Source organism: Brachypodium distachyon, chromosome 1, assembly GCF_000005505.3.
Source record: "Brachypodium distachyon strain Bd21 chromosome 1, Brachypodium_distachyon_v3.0, whole genome shotgun sequence".
NCBI classification, from domain to species: domain Eukaryota; kingdom Viridiplantae; phylum Streptophyta; class Magnoliopsida; order Poales; family Poaceae; genus Brachypodium; species Brachypodium distachyon.
This window is the reverse complement of record NC_016131.3, coordinates 66,989,842-67,006,900: the sequence shown is the minus strand read 5'-3', so window position 1 is coordinate 67,006,900 and position 17,059 is coordinate 66,989,842. Positions and strand designations below refer to the sequence as shown.

General features: G+C 43.3%; 2 protein-coding genes across 4 annotated transcripts; both read right to left on the bottom strand.

Moving 5' to 3' along the window:
- Nucleotides 1-1,888: 1,888 nt before the first annotated feature.
- On the bottom strand, nt 1,889-6,156 carry LOC100845228 (small GTPase LIP1). 2 transcript variants are annotated; one of them, XM_003558320.4, is made up of 7 exons: nt 5,677-6,114; nt 4,019-4,110; nt 3,796-3,937; nt 3,012-3,316; nt 2,821-2,874; nt 2,619-2,740; nt 1,889-2,420 (listed from the first exon to the last, which is right to left on the bottom strand). In XM_003558320.4, exons 1-7 carry the CDS (start codon nt 5,777-5,779, stop codon nt 2,228-2,230), a joined length of 1,011 nt encoding a protein of 336 aa, XP_003558368.1. In that variant the 5' UTR covers nt 5,780-6,114; the 3' UTR covers nt 1,889-2,227. The 2 variants fall into 2 exon arrangements, with proteins under 2 accessions (XP_003558368.1, XP_014752410.1); XM_014896924.2 differs by having other exon boundaries at nt 1,990-2,420; nt 3,796-3,915; nt 4,015-4,110; nt 5,677-6,156.
- Nucleotides 6,157-6,334: 178 nt separating this feature from the next.
- On the bottom strand, nt 6,335-16,719 carry LOC100820871 (cell cycle checkpoint protein RAD17). 2 transcript variants are annotated; one of them, XM_003561777.4, is made up of 12 exons: nt 16,315-16,719; nt 15,544-15,604; nt 14,300-14,382; nt 13,238-13,285; nt 12,716-12,772; nt 12,130-12,229; nt 9,948-10,258; nt 9,461-9,830; nt 8,601-8,726; nt 7,422-7,635; nt 7,288-7,348; nt 6,335-6,902 (listed from the first exon to the last, which is right to left on the bottom strand). In XM_003561777.4, the coding sequence occupies exons 1-12, from the start codon at nt 16,543-16,545 to the stop codon at nt 6,714-6,716; spliced, it is 1,851 nt and encodes a 616-aa protein (XP_003561825.1). In that variant the 5' UTR covers nt 16,546-16,719; the 3' UTR covers nt 6,335-6,713. The 2 variants fall into 2 exon arrangements, with proteins under 2 accessions (XP_003561825.1, XP_010228879.1); XM_010230577.3 differs by having other exon boundaries at nt 14,300-14,386; nt 16,315-16,455.
- Between the last annotated feature and the right edge of the window lie 340 nt (nt 16,720-17,059).

Here is a 17,059-nt window from a genome sequence, read left to right as displayed (position 1 = left end):
GCACATTTTTTTTCCCTAGAATGCGATCCAGCAGGTGCATCATCGATTAAAAGAGAAGAGGCAGAAGGCTAGTACAATGCCGAAACGGCAAGAACAACGCCAACAAGTGGCAAAAGAAAGACCTCACCACCGACTCTAGCTAGTTTGGACTAGAACTAAACCGTAACCACCGCAGAACCCTACACAACAAGCCTAAGAGACGATGAAGTCGCGTACAGGACCTCAACAACCGCTTCACACCCGCTGCCAAGCCTCTCGAAGAATGACCACAACATAAGGACCGCTCCGGACAAAGCCACCATAACGCAAAGAGAGAAGATCGGCAAGTGGGGTAGCAGCAGGTCGGAACTGAGGAAGAGATTGTCCAAGATGCATCGACGAGGGGTACATCGCGCCCAGAGGCCCATCGTCCCAGGCATGATCACCGACGGCCACCATGCTCGCTGAAAGGCTCCAAGGCCACTGAGACAATGCTCAAGAGAGGAGAACGACGCTGTAGCGCCACCGTTGCCGGGTTCGTCAGCCAGACCAAGGGTTTCCCCCGATGCCAAAGGAGGAGGAAGCCGCATTCAAGCCACAACGACGCCTCCAAGAAGGTTATGGGCCGCAACCGTCATCGTTGTTGGCAACAGCCACACCCAGAGATTTCTCCCTGGCACCTGACCACGAACCACTGCCAAGGGGATCATGCCGGCGAGCCGCTGCTGAAGGGAGGGAAAACCACATAGGCTCCGACCTCGATTCCGGCCCGCACCAGCCGGATCCGAACCACCACGACAACGCCACTGCAGACTAAGCCAGCCGCACCGCACCTTCGCAGCCGCCCGCTAGGGAAAGCGGCAGCCTTGGCACGCCTCCACCACGCCCAAAGGGCTCACCTCCACCACGCAGGCCGTGCCGCCTGCCGCTGCTTCGCCACCAGCATCCGAGCCGCCAAGATATCTCCATGCGCCTGCGGCGCACGCTCGCGCCCCACCGGAGCCCCGCGCCGCCCGCCTGCAGCACCGCCGCCACCACGCGCCGCCGCTGCAGCACCTCCGCCACCATGCGCCGCCCGAGGAGCCACCATGCGCCGACCGAGGAGCCACCACGCGCCACCCAGGATCCACCACCACCTTCCTTGGGCTGTGCGCGGGCTTCGTAGGCACACCCTCCGACAGCGGCGATGCGGGGGAGACCGGGTGGGGTTGAGGGCTGGCGGTGGCTAGGGTTTCTCCCCGCGTCGCCAGAGGAGGGCGACGCGGGGGTTTCTTCTAACGCTTTGACTTGAGCTAATGCACATTTTCTACTTTCTCCCTTCTTTGTACTCAGTTATAGTAACACCCTATCTTTTGATCTATTCATATGGAATTGTTTCATTTTACTAGCTGCTGCTGCCTTTTAAAATTTGATTTGAGTTCCAAAAGGTCCTAAGGAGTTTTGGCCATTTCACTTTCCACTTTTTATGCTACGGAAAATAGAACACCGTAGTAGTGCGAGAATTGCTTTGGGCTCCCAATTGCGAACTCCAATAAGTTCCTTGTTTTGAAAAAATAAAAATAACATAAATTTACATGTTCCAAAAAACATCATCTGTAGATGTGAGAATACGCTACGGATAAAAAAAAGTTTCAACCAAAATGGTTTTATTTGCGGACTGCACAAAAATAATGTACTATTGAAAGTAGTGAGTAGTGCCACTGCACCACCACCATTTGCTATTCTAGATCATCATATTTGTATTTTTTGTGCAGGTCGTGTTGAAAGTATTTTTCCATGAAAAATCTAACAGATTTATAGTGCATTCTAACATGTATCTGCTAGAATATTTTTAGATCTTTTAACATCTAAATATACTTTTGATTTTTTTTTAAATAAAGAGCTGGATGGAGCTCGGGAGCCAAATATCTGCACTCAGGTAAAGTGGTCCTACACTACAACATACAGGCAGCCGCGGACAGGACATTGTCCTAGGCTCGTCCCTGTTTCTTTCTTTCTTTTTCCATAATGGAAACAACAATAAGTCACTATTAAATAAACAGATCGGAAAGAAAACAAATAAAAAGATCGCTCATTAGTAATCAGCTAGAGATTGAGCGAACAAAGAAGATCAAGTTAGTACCTTCCATATGCTGCAAGGCAAGGAATCAGATGGTTCCGGATACCAGCTGGGAACCAACATCAAGGCAGCAGATGCCATATGCTTCTCAGGTTGCAGGTAATGGCCTTTAGACCTTTTCACGCTATATTATACATCAATATGTTCACGGCTTGTTCTATTGTTGCTCATCTCAGCAAGCGAAGGGGAGGAGAATCTGTGATATCTGTAGTTATCTGAAGAAGACACTGGCAGCTGTGGATCAAGGGTTGGTGGCGGTGTGAGGTTCCACTGTGCTGGCAGTGGTGATACTCCATTGATTGTAAATTCCTCGCCGCTGTAGCTGCAAAAAAAGTGGGCATAAGTGCAACGGTACAACATATACATTCATGCTGTATTCTAGAAAAAATAAATATACATTCATGCTACAATTATGCCTCAGAAGGACAAATTCCTGTCCTTTGTACTTTCTTTCCATTTATTTTAAGTAGTGCTGGTGTGAGTGTTGTGTGTGTGCGTGTGTTCAGTTAGCCACGCTCACCTTTTCCTTTGAAAGTTATCATCTTTGAGAGTCGCTACAGGAAGGACGGTATCTTCCCTTGGAGTAAGAGACCAGGGACTTGGGGTGGCAGGCTCATTCGAAAAGTATCTTCTCCTGATCAACTAGAAGATGCATTTCAACAGTATTAGCAGATCAAAATAAGTAGAGGGAAAACGAACCAATGGAAGAATTCTAAACAAACCATGCGGAAAAACTTGATCACAGCTTCTTTGTCGTATCTTGCTTCTTTGGCAGCCTGCAGTCAAAGGACCATCTATTATGCAAGATGTAACTGAAACAACACAGACCGAAAAAGAATGATTGTTCCATAAGAGAACATGAATTGCAAATAGAGCAAGATGTGAACAGAAGGTCTTAAAGAAGAAACCTAACCGAGACAAGACCAGAGTTCCCAGGAAAGCTCTCTGTGAGAGGAAGTTCTTCACTACAAGGAAGAAGACCCTGCTTTTCGATCCATTGACGAGCAACATCAACAATACTTCCGCTTCTAACTCTCGTGCCATCTCTTGGAACAGTATCCACTTTATTAGCAATTACAAGGTAAGGTACTGGAAGTCCTCCTGGTCCACCAGATCCAAGTGGAGCTGAAAAGGTGCCAGTTTCCGCAACCTCAACAGCCCATTTATTCAAATTTGTTTTGGTCTTCCTCTGGGAGAGGTCATAGACAAATATGACACCTGACAGATAATATTGGCAACGGTGAATATGTGTATTTGTAGTATATTTTTAATAAGAAATACACCAAGTATTTGTTTATAGATCTGAAAAAGGGGAAAGTTTCGCTAAGAGGCTTCTCCAACTGACAAAACAGAAGTGGAAAACAAAACGAAGCCCTAAAACCATGACAAGTATTTAGGAACGGAGGGAGTACAAAAGAGCTGCCATTGGTCACTGGATACAGATAACAGATTTTCTACAAAGAGTACACTGGATACAGGTAAAAGATTTTCTACATGTAGCCCAAGCTCTGGAATTTGGCATTAGCAGTTGTGAATATAATAGGAATTCCTTACTTTCTACAGTTTATTAGAGTTAAATAACAATCACAATGGTTCAGAATACTCATACAGGAAGAAACTACTAAGACATGTCGCGATGGTTATAGAAATGAAGGGCGGTAAAATATTGGTAATTAAGATTAAAAAACATCATTTACCGTTAATTTGCGTATAGAAAATCGAACGACAAGCTTTGTAGCGTTCATGTCCTGAGACATCCCAAAGCTCAACAAAGAAGTTCCTTTCAGCATCATTGCTGATGTTATTAGAAGACCCCCCTGCACTTCCATAAGTAACATGCTGAAATAATAACAGTAAAAACGTAAGTGATACAGAATGTAAAAGGTACAAGCAGGGAATGCACAGAACGGGAGTACCTACTTTAATGCCAACCGCACATCCTACTGTTTGGGCTGGTCGAGCAATAGAAGAACCTTTCAAAATAAGATGCACCAGTGAAGATTTCCCTACACCTAGAGATCGAGAGAATAAGGAACTGAAGAACCATAAGCAGCAGCGTACAACAGCAAGCAAATCAGGAGCATACTAATTGCAGTCCATACCATACTAACATAGTAAATTGTATGAGCAAAGATTAGAAAATCTATTAAATGCTTACATTGTCTATGCTTGTCAGGATGAGGAACGCAATGAAGCTTCTTCAACATATCTCAACATAAATAACAGGGTTCTACGTTCTGTCTGCACTATTTTTCTGACTAGGCATTGTTTCATGGTCCAATCCAAATTATGATGGATAGCAGGACAAGTACAGCCATGAATGAGACACTACGACTAATGAATACTTGTTCCTAGAAAAGAGAGAAAATCTCTGGTACACAGAGTACTACTCGAGTCCCCTATTTGCGCCAAAAAATTGCCTGTCACTTATACACCACCACTTTGTGGAAACAATTCCTTGTATACCATTGCAGTTATCCTGATGTCAAGTGCACTGAGACATGACGGTTTTGTTCCTTGATATGTGACAGAAATACTGGAGGTTTGAATGTTTGTTCAAAGATACAGGATACATGGTACTGGGTGTATGTGATAGAAGGTTGCAGTTGGTGAGTTCTCAGTCAGATTTTTGCTCGTCACAACCTGGAAGGAATTTTCTATTCTGGAAAACAAGGTACAGACATTTGTTTTTTGCACCGATTGCTTAGTGGTGTAGAAAGAACTACTCCCTCCGATCCATAATAAGTGTCTCATATTTTGTACTAACTTAGTACAAAGTTGCACTAAGTCTGAGACACTTATTATGGATCGGAGGGAGTACATAAACACAGTAGCATAGAGCGATTTCTGATTTCACAGCTTAACAGGTGAATTCAGAGGCAAAAAAAGGTCTTTGAAGGCTGGGTCTTGACAGAGAGATGGCTTTGATGGCATTGTTTTGCAGATGCAAACAAGGGATCTAAAGATTTATGCAGTGTCCTAGAAGATTTTTAGAGTCGAGACCAAAGGGACTATGAAGGCTTCATAGTTTACCAACAAACCGAAGTGCTCTTACTTATCTTTTTTACATATGTGCTCTTAATTTTGTTAACAATAAGGAACAAGCCCGATTAATGATTCAAGCACTTAACAATCGAAAAAACTAACTTTTGTGCTGTGTGATGATGATTTCTAGGAAAATCCTAATTCAAGCACACGATGTACCAGGCTAACGACAGAGACTCCATTAGTCTTGTCGCACTACTAGTGACCCACTCTAAATCACAGCCCAATCACCCACATCCAGGCAAAGATTAACAGAAAGATCAAGCCTGCATCACTATCCTATCCCGAATTCAAAACTAGCAGCACAATCCGAAGCCTGCTTGCTCGGTTCTTTTTTTTCACCGTTCGTAATCAGAGTGCTTCCCGAAGGTGGAAACCTGACACCGAATGGACAATTCACAACCGATCAAAGTCATCGGCAAACACATGTCTATGCTCCGTTCTCAAAATCTCATAACACTCGTCATTCGTCAAGTACCAGAGGTTCCACGAGTACCCTACCCATAACACAAACAGGGGGCACGGAGACGGACCTGAGTCGCCGACGACGAGGACGCGCACCTGGCCGAACGGCCCTACACCGTTCTGCTCCCGCCCACTGCTGTCCTTCCAGCCACTGCTGTCCTTCCAGAACATGGTCGCCTCCGCCGCCGCCGCCGTCACCCGCCCGCGAGGAAACGCCCTGGAGGCTAGATCACCAGACACGTAGGCTCGAATCGGTCACCTGGGTCGGACTGGCAGCGGGAACGGGATGATTCTGAGCCGAGGGAGGCACAACGAAGCATTCTAGGGGTTGGAATCGATGCGGAAGAGTTTCGCGTGTCGGTGGCTGCGGCTCAGCAGTCAGTACTCTTTCATCGATTGGCTCATGGACGGTACCTGGGGATGCGGATGGCGATGGAGATGGAGATGTGAACTTCAGGTCATTGATTTTGTTGGAAGGTGGTTAACCTTTACGTGTACTCCAGGATTGACCATCGATAAAAATAATGTACGCTTGGATCCTCTTCGACGTGGGAGCACATGACGCCCTAAAGTAAGTCAACGGCTTAGATCTGTGCAGGTCAGATAGCATCAGCCAACACAGGATGATCCCGCAGCTTGAGAGTTGCTAACACGGCCTAATGCGCAGCGCTGTTAGATTAGCCTGCATAACACGCCCACGACACAGCCGCAAATTGGGACATCAAATAAAAAAAGTTAGGAGTAGGCAACAAGACACCTTCAGTAACAAAGATGGCTAAGCACGTGACCCAGCCACCCAGGTCTTTACATGTTAGTAAAGCCCAAGGGATCTCTACAGATAAGTGAATAACTAGATTAGATGTATGTTATATGAACAGAATGATAGATGAGGCAGCACGGCCGAAGACGCGTAGCAATTGGTTCAAAATTGTTGTTTGAAGATCTGCGGCCGTCAGTATAGTTTGAAGCTGCCTCTTTGACCACAGCATTAAGAACCTGACTGCAAACCTTCACAAAAACGCAGTAACGCACAGCAGCGCAGCATCCACTAACCATTTGTTGCCATCTCAGCAAGCAATGTCATCCAGCCTACGGATGCATGGTTTTAGCAATCTTCTATCACATCTTCTTCGGAGTTATTTCCATCCACATCGTGGTGCACGGAAACGTTTCTAGGCATATAACTGCGAGGGCAGATCCACCTCTCAAAAGGCCTAAAATCATTGACTATCTCGGAGAAGTTGCGAGAGCCAGGCGTACTTGAACAATCAAATCTTTCATTAAGAATCTGATCCTGTGTTGTCCCCAACAAAATGAAAATGCAGATCGTCAGATACCAGCCGACAAAGATGAGTAGAAAGAAAATGGAAATTAATCACCACCAAACTGGTCTTAATAGTACTACTATGATCTTTTCATCAAGACAGTTCAACATTGAAGTAAAACAAAATTTATATGTCAAGATGCTGAGCATCTGAATGTCTCAAGAGGCTCGCAGAATTTCTGTACAGCTGGACTGTAGAAGGAAGAAAAGGTGATATAGGAATATAGTGTTGCTCACAATGTTTATTCTTTATACAGAAGACAAAAGGCAGACAATGGATCAGAACATACAGTAACTCATTTTTCTGAATTAGAATCTAAATAATTGATGAAAGATGGCATGCTGTCAAATTTACCTTTGTGGATCGAAATGTACGCTCAATTTGCCAAACCTTCGGGCTGCGGATTGTATGCCATCTGCTTAGGCCAAACCAAAGAAAAAATTATTACCTCGTGATCCCTCAAATTAAATAACATTGTAAGCAAGTACCTTGAGAGTGATGCATGTGCATTCCCAAAAAGTACACCTCGTGCTGCAACAGATGCAGCAATAAGTTGTGACATGCTTCCTGACTCGTTTGATTCATTTACAGTCCAACGAGCTGATGTGATTGGACTACCAGCAAGAAGGCAGTCTGCTTCACTCAAATATGACATAACAACCCATGCATCATCAACAGCATCATCATCAATGAAATCAAGAGCTGTAAAACACCAAACATCAATTACCAATTCATTTAAATAAATAAAGCGAGAACAAATTATCAATAACTGAGCACACTATTTCCTAGAGGGAAGCTAGAGTCAGGGTACAACAGAATCATTCATACAGTCTTGCACTACCCTCACTCCTGCAACACAAAACTAGAATTTATGCCTATTAGAATAATACTAATCAAATGACTCGTGGATTCATGTTCATATGTGAGGGATATTAATGCATTAAAGAACTGAACAGAAATGCAGCATGTTTTGTTAAAGCTGCACTTGGGCTATATACCCCTACACCTGCATGAGTATTATTGGAAGTTCTACTTCTAGAATCATTGTTTCACTAATGAGCATGAGATCAGCTGACATCTGTAAGAGCCTGTGACAAGCGTAAACGAGTAACATGTAAATTTGGCAAAACCGGTCTAATGTACAAGCTATCATAAAACTACAGGTTTAAGGACCAATTTTACAAAACTTAAGATTTAGGGGTCAATTGTATCTCAAAACAAGACGCTTTAGGGTGCACTCATATGCCATTTGCCATACTCACAATTTTTTGACCATTTACATGCTGAAAATTACTGTGTCAAATCGGAGACAACTTGGCTTGCCAGATCAAACCAGTCCAGGATTAGTGGGTGTGAGGTGTCAATACAGGCCGGATTTATGTGCACCCTAAGACCTAGTTTTATGATAGAATCAGTCCCAACATTTCTAGTTTCGTGAAATGATCCTTATCTCTGTACTTCCTAGATCTCTAGCTTTGTGAAATGACCCGTAGCTCTGTACTTTTACGATAGGCTGTACACGCGGTAGTTTCACAAAATTCACTCCATAATGTATAGTTCTACCCACCATGCACTATCAAGTAAGCTTATAGTCAAAAGCAAGCAAAATAAAGAGAACATGGAAGGTATTTAAAAACCCCTACATAAATATGAACTCTGTTGTTTACCGTTTTCATGTAGAAAGTCAGCAACAGTCCGTACTTTTCCGTGTGCTTGAGAAAGAATCATCTCTGGAACGTCCATTTTTAGTGGATTTCTTCTTAGCTTTTCTTTGAGAGGAAACGAGTCCAGATCTACAGCTCAAATAAAGCAAGGTTCAGAGACCAAAAGCTCGGTTATACATAAACGAGAACAACTACGCTCCCAAGCACACTGAAAAACACAACCTTCCATCCAATAGTCCATCATAATCAATTGTTAATCCAGACAAAAGATACAAAGTAGATGTAGTGGTGTGAAGCCAGTAACCACTGTGCATTAATGGAAAACGTGAAGCTCAAGGGCATGGAAATCAAGGAAGTATTAGACAACGTAAATTAGGGAAAACAAACCTACTACAAATCAAGCACAAATTCCAACCATGTCAAATGCTGAAAAACAAACACGAACTTGCAAGTGTTGCGTATCAGCAACATAGCCAATGAGGACAAGAAACATTTAAAAGAAACAATTAAAACGCACATTACTATGGAACTTATATGTCAAATAGAGATCTGATAAACTGCAAAGGATGCGCTGCCCATTATTCAATAAGCAACTATTTTGTACAATCCTCTTACTGTACAAAATAAAACCAGTGCACTAGCAGATCAGATGGAATTTTATTTAGTTCAAACAATTCAATCAAAAAATATGAATCAATAGTGTTCCATAAAACAAACCTACAGAAAAAGAAAGAAATAATGTGCATAAATTTTTTAATTACAAGATGCTGCTTTAATGAACAACACAGGACAATGAAGATTTATTTGAAAAGGCACCAAAGACAAGAAGAGGAGTGTACAAAGATGACATAATTCTTACGTACCGATATTGACATCACCATGTGATTCCCTTTTATTGTGCAAAAACTTCCCTAATGCATGGAATAATGTAAGGGTCTCATCTCTTCCACATGGAGAGGGCATTGACGAGCTGCGACTGTAACAGTCCTGCCCTTGAGCCAGAGCACCAAAACCCGTTGATTCCAACAGAGTAGCACTTGTTGCCAGTGCAGAATTTAGCCTTCTTGGATTAAGACAATAGTATTGAAGAGACATTATCGCATGTCTGATATCACCTCCACAAGATGTAGCAATTTCATGCACTAACTCTTCAGTTGTGCTAGAACTTTCTTGTTTGCAAATTCTAAAAAGAATTTTCTTGATAGAACTTATGGTTACCGGATTGAAGACAATCTGCATGGGAATTAATGGTGTTCTATGAGAGTCACACACCAAGGTTTTAAAAATATGTTACCATTATGATGGTCAAAGCTGCCGAACAAATTCTGCAGTTATACTAGGGAAGTGTACCTTGTGAGCACCGGCACGTTGAAGTAAGGACTCAAGTTCCTCAGAGTTCCACATTGCAGTATCATTAGCCTCACTTTTGTGATAGTGAGTAAGTGAAATGACAGTTGGTATTTGAGTACTTTGAATTAGGCTTGTTAAACATTTACCCAATCTTGCTAAAGAAGCATTTCCACTTGTTACAGGGATGTCATCAATCAGAGCAATAATGAGCTTTCTTTGGGATCCGATGGTTGTCGGAAAAAGTAACGAAAATTTCCTTATCTTCTCAACAAAGTTCTCAAATTCCTCCAACTTGGATACATACTGAAGTCCTTCAAATGATCATTGAAGAATAAAAACATAAATTATCTGCGAAGGGCACTTGCAAGTAATAAGGAATACCATAGAGAGTGAAATGCACCATTAGTCATTAAACTTGCGTTGACAGTCCAATTTAGTTCTCGAGCTCTGAAACTGCCATTTTGGGTCACTGAACTTGCGAATACGGTTCTTATACGGTCCTATACGCATTATCCCGACATATTACGCTTATGTGGCACATAACTAGCATACGGGGCCCACCATGAAGCCAGTGTAAATTTGCAGAAGCTCCAAGCTAATAATTTACCATAAATCTCTAAATCCCTTCCACTCCCCAATTCCCATCCCTAAACCCCCATCTGCTCCATGAAGCAGCCGCACGCCTGAGCCCGCCGTGCCATACAGCAAGATGCCAATGAGTTGCCATACAGCAAAGACAACCAACCAGAAGCTCTCATCTTCTCTCCGTGAAGGCCCTGTAGGGCATCGTCTCCGCCAATACCTTCTTTGTCGTCGTCGTCTTCATCGGTATCATGGGTACACATGAAACCCCAGCCATGTGAATAATGGTACAACGATGAGGTCAAAGTTTATAACAAGGGGCGGCAACAAATTGAAGCTTTGTTGGTTACAGATCAAAGCTTTGTTGCTTATGATGACAGCACTGCCTTTGGGATGGCCGGTGTGCCCCATGCCAGGGAGCACGCAGCACGAGTCCGGACTCGACACGCAGGCTGTAGTGTTGAGCCAATCAGTTCAACAAAAATCAGTTCAACAAAAATCCCACAACTTACCAGTTTCACAACTGATAGGGGAAAGAGACATGAGAATCAAGATTAGGAGCCTTTCAGGATCAACCAAACCCACAGGACATGTTGCAGCTGCTGCCCTTCTTGCGGTTGGTCGCCGGCCCTCTGCGCCCAAAGCACTAGGAACACACAAAGGAGACGGTGCCCGCGCTACCTGCAGCCCACCTCTTGCTGTGCCACACGAAGCTCGCTGCTGGCCATACCTGGCCGTCTCTCATGGAGTTGTGAGCGGTGAGCTCACCCTCAGCCGCTCGACTGCCATCGAGCCGCCTAGCTCGCATGACAGGAGCTTCTGTGGAGAACGATTGTGAGGGCGGAAGGAAGAGACATGATAACGTGGATGGAGCCCAGACAAGAGAACACCTTTGAGATGGCCTGCACATCATTCCCGCAGAGAGTAATTTCACCAGGTCAAGGGGTGGCAGCGCCAGAGGGGAAGGGTCTGTCGAGGCTGCTTTTGCAGAGAGAGCGGAGGGGGGGAGGGGGGGGGGGAGGAAATGTCAAAGTGTTAACAAATTCGGGGCTTATGCAAAAAGGGATGCTCCTAACCTAATTTGGCAGGCCATGTGTCAGATAAGCGCCACATCGGCACAACCCGTATGCACTGTGTATGGGACCATATTCACAGGTTCAGGGCTCATTCGGTTTGTAGGATACATAGAGGATTTTTACAGGAAACCCTTAGGAATTTTTCCTATGTGTGGCATTCGTTTCACAGGAATTGAGATCATAGATTCGTAAGGATTGAGCCCAAATTGACCTAATTCCAAAGGATTCTGCACATTAGGTGAGACCTCATGGAAAATTCCTAAGGATTCAAGTGCCCATGACATCTCAATCCTCTACTTTTCCTATTCCTATGATTTCAAAATCCTGTAAACCAATAAGTCCTCAGTGATCCAGAAGGGTTTTTCAGAGTTCGAGGACTAAATTTGACTGTGAACGCAAGTTTGGTGGCTAGTGGTACGTTTCACTTTACCATAGAAGTGCATAGACTTCGACAATACTTCTATCAGAAGGTTCAAATAATTTGCAGAGTAAGGGAGAAAATTTAGACGTCAAGGATAGGTTACCAGAACTAGCATGCATGTGCTCAGCCCATAGCGTTGGTACCGGGGTTGTCCACTCACACATGTCGGCTCCTATCTCAGCGGCGATCGCTTTGACAGTTGCCTGCAGTAAGCAACAAATAGTCAATTATCACTTATCGGCTAAAATAGTTCACCAGGCCTTCATAACTGCTAAAGCTCTCAACTCCAAAGTACTGGTGTTTATGATTGCATTATTGGCTTAGCTTAAGTATTAAGAAAAAGGAGAACAGTAGGAGTACAAAGAGTTTAGAGGAAGCATTTGTGTCAACTATCAGCCACTAGCAGCACATTATTTCAAGTTGTGGGACAATTCTCTTTTGTTTACCAAAAATATATATTTTCTCGTGCCTGTCTATTGGATCTGCTATCACCCAAGATGCATTGAATTTTCAACAGGTTAAGACGCACCTGGTTCATGTTGCGCCATATCATGTCTAGCAGACTAAAGATCAAACAGCTATACTCAGAGTGCTTTAATTAAATTTGTAGCATGGTGTTGACTGTTTATGGTCCACCCCAAAATAAATATAAAATAGTGTGACAATACTAGCATAAAGAAAGGACATACAGATTTTCCAACACCAGCTTGGCCAGTAAGGACAAGACTCCATCCTCCATGTGTTCCCTACAAAATTTGCATTTCACTCTCAGTACTTCTCTTGTGAAAAATAGTATACAACGATAAGAACAGTAACTAGTTCATGCCTAGAATTTTCGGTGCAAGATGTTTGGTAAAATCAAACTTGTAATCACTTTCTCACCATCACAGGCAGCACTGTACTGGCTCAGAACGAGTAAGTTAAAAGATTTCTATGATTAGATGTGGCTTTCAGTAATCATTTAGCTCATAAAATCAATTAATACCAATTTGAGAAGTAAAGATGAACCACTCGTTTCAAAAGTGCTAATGCTTTGGGCATGACTGAAAGTGAAAATAACAAAATAACAGTCCTATCTGATTTGCAGTAGCATATTTTCTGATTACCCTAACCCATGGTTAAATCATAACTTTATCACATGACATTGATGAATCAGAAGGTTAGCTGACAATTTTTGGCTATTCAGTGGCATGTATTCAAAGATCTATCACCTTCGGTGCCATCAGCTTTTCTTCCAACCATTTCTTTACATCTTCAACCTACAAGACAGATTAATATTACACAGAGATAATTTGTTTTCATGCTTTATGGAGTAAATGTTGCAACATTACAAGTTTAATGTACAAACAGAACAAATGTACACTAAAAGGATCAGTTCGACATAACACCACAAGTAGAGGCATTTTGTATCAAATAGCTATAAAATTAACCATACACAAAATTTCTTATCCACTCTGACCATACGAGGCCTTCATGCGACCGTTCCACAGAACAAGAAAACCATCTCAGTACCCCCTGCTGCCAGCTCATGCTGCTGACGTGGGAAAAAAATTGAGCAGTACCTTCACTGAACTGTCCATACCATACACAAAGCAATGCAGACACACTCTTCAACACCAAAACTGAGCTCCTCTTCTTCCTCCTGCTCTGCTCTCCGCTCCTCTCCTGCCTTTCACGCCCCGCTGTGCTCAATATTATCTAGTGTGTAGCAGACTAGCAATATGTAGTTAGATGATTAGTATCTAGTTTTACAAAGTTGTGATTTACTTATGAGTTCTAATTCAGCAAGTACTTGTTTACACGCGCCTGATGCCTCTGGTAATCTGATAGCGAGATATTGTGCTCCTGATTCAGCATGAACCCATGTATGGCTGCTTTCCTCCCTCCAAATTCTGTAGCGTGGTACACTAGTGTGGTATGTGTAGCAAGTATAGCCAAATACAAGTAGTCCATTACTCCAGTAATTCAGTTGTGACTAGTCATGTCATGACTAGTCTATGAGTTGGTATCCCAGCAACTCGACTCAACTCTTTGACCCGTAAACCTTGAGTGTATGGATGGTGAAACATAACTATGACATAGATCAACACTCTGATACACAAGAAAGGTTTAAAAGCCAGGAAGCTTGCCTATTTGAAACTATGGATCAAAATAAGAAAACAAAATTCCAGCTGTGCAGAACCTTAGAGATTAGATCAAGCAGGCCTATCACGGGATGAATTAAAAACCAGTGATACAAACAGTATACATAGCAACAAAGAAAAGCAATCAACCTTCTTTTTGTGAACAGCAAGCTCTGCCAGTGAGTGTGGTCTGTACTTGTCAACCCATAGCTCTTTCGTTTGATGCATAGACCCTGCCTAGAAGTAGGCTAATCAACAAATTGAAAAACTTGCAAGAGTCACAATATAAAAAGGTAGCTTATGTAATAATCTTTTAATTTTAGAAACAATAAGAAAGAAAGACATGCACATGTCAGTATTCCCTGGAAAAGACATATTGGTAATTTAGGAACAGTAAATGGCGATATTACTTAAGTATAGAAACCTAAGCGAGCTACATAGTAAAAATAGCATGATTCTTGCAAGCTAGTACTCTGCTGTGAATGACACATAAGGTCAGGAAAGCTGATTCTTGCAAGTTATTGCTCTGCTTGTGAATGCCACAAAAGGACAGGCAAGATTATTCTTGCAAATTATTGCTCTGCTTGTAAGTGCCACCAAAGGGAAACTTGAACACAAACAAAAAAGATAAAATTGTCCACGGCACTGGGTTTACTACATAAGATCAGTCCCAAAGAAACAGATACACTTCATTGAGTCTAGAATTATATTCCTTTAAAGAGGATCACATATAGAAGGTGTTCTCAAGCAGCAAACTGAAGGCCAAGTACCGCATAAACTTCAACATATGCTGAGTGGTATTTATAACTGTTTTCCTGCCAAAGGAAAGACACCTGAACTGCTGAGTTATTCGCAGTCTACTGGGCCCCGGAAAACTAGAAATCATTCTTCCATAGATAATTTTTATAATACAATTTTTATAATACTGACATTGGCAATGTCTGGTACAAACTACCACAGACATCTAAATAAGTAACGTTAGCCTACTGGACAACATGTCATCTCCTAAATATTGTTAACAGATTGTTTAAAACTGTAACAACCATGGGCATCTTAATAAGCAACTTTAGCCTACTGTGGACAAGCATCATATTACTGCAAAGAATATCTAACTGTGCATCTGTCCAGTGTTCAATCTGTATAAAAACAACTGCAACTGTATTGAGTTTACCAAGTACCAACAGGACTCGTAATTTAACTGAGGTACACTGCACGTACTGTACACATCATTGTCAATGGAATAACTAAACGTAATGCAATGTAACTTAGTAAAAGAAATGCATTTTTTATGCTTTATTTTGTAGTTTACACTGATTAGAAATGTTCACAAAGGTAAACTGGGTACCTATCATATTAAAAAGAACCAGAAAAGGGAGATGGTTAAGTAAATGTACCTGACGTGCCCAAGTCATTCAGACATTCAGTGAAATCTTCAGAGAGCATATCAAATTCAGCCTTTACAAGACAAGGAGAGAACACATCAGTAAGGAGTACTTGATAGTTGATAGGAAATTATTTTGCAATAAGTCAGCTTGCAGTCCCAATCGGAGCCAGGCTTGAACAATCTTGTAAGTTTAAGATCATAAATCACGCAAGACGAACTTACTGCTCTGTTCGTTGCTTTTGAATGGAGTGCGGCCGCTGTTTGCGGGCGGGTGGAAAAAAAAATCACGCAAGAGCGTACAAGTTCAGTCTCAAGTAGTTACTACTGATAATAAATACTCTAAAATTCGTGGTATCAGGTTCAAAACTCTTTTCAGAAAGAGAAATAAAATAAAATTAACATTTCTTTCATTGTGACTGGAAATGAAACAAAAATGATAGATGAGGTTAGGCGGTACTAAACAGACACGATGGTTTAGTTCGAGTTCATAAGCTGATGCTGGCATCCAGCAAAATGCAACCTAAATGCTGTACAAGTTTCAGATGTTACAGTAGCAGATTTGGTGACAGCCTAAAATGATAATATCAAGTATAGATCGTGGAAGCAGAGCATAAGAATTCTGAATTAAGAACCTGTGCCGCTAAAGGTAACCAAAATGTGTTGGGTACCAATTCCGCATTCAAGATGTATCCCATTCCAAAGAGAAAGCGAATCGCAGTAGTAGCTACGAGCAACCTACAAAAATTTAGCCGTAAAACGAACTCTAACTCGAGTTTAGCACCTTCAGGGAGCCGGACGGCGCGGGGTCCGAAGCACCACGGCGCCCCCTTCCACCGCTGCTCCCGCGGCGCAGCTTCTTCCTCGAGCTGCTGGGTGCTTGCTTAGCCGCCGGCGGCGGCGGCGCAGGAGTCCTTGTCCTGCGGGCCGAAGGGGCGCGGCTACCCGTACAGCGACCCCCGCCGTCATCATCGTCGGAAGAAGAGAGGACGACCAGCGGCGGCCGCTTCCCCATTGGACGCAGCGATGGGGATCCGGACCGGTCAGGCTAGGGGTTAGAACTCGGGAGGCCGCACGGCGAGATGGTGGGGTCCCGGGGTTCGTATTTTGTTCCGCCGCAGGGTGGGCTTGGCCGCTTGGGGTTTGGGTAGGGCTCTAGGCGCGTAGTAGTAGGCGGGGAGAGAAATTGGCGAGAGAGACGGCTTCCATAGCATATCTGCTTCCACGCCCCATCCCCAAACCCCACAAACAAACAGAGCGCCCCAACCGAAACAAACACAGCGCCTCAACCCAGAAACAGACAGAGCTCACTGCTCGCCATGGCCTTCGAGCTCGATTCCCTCGAGGGGATCAGGCTCTTCCTCCAAGCCAATGGCCGCGTATTCCACCATGAGCGAGTCCGCATCGGGAGGCTACAACTCCGCGACGGCCGAGCCGCCATGGAGTTTCTCGGTCCGTCGCACCGCAGCGGCGAGCTCGTCGTCGCCAACTTCAGCAGGCTCGATGCCCTCTCCACCGCCTCCTTCATG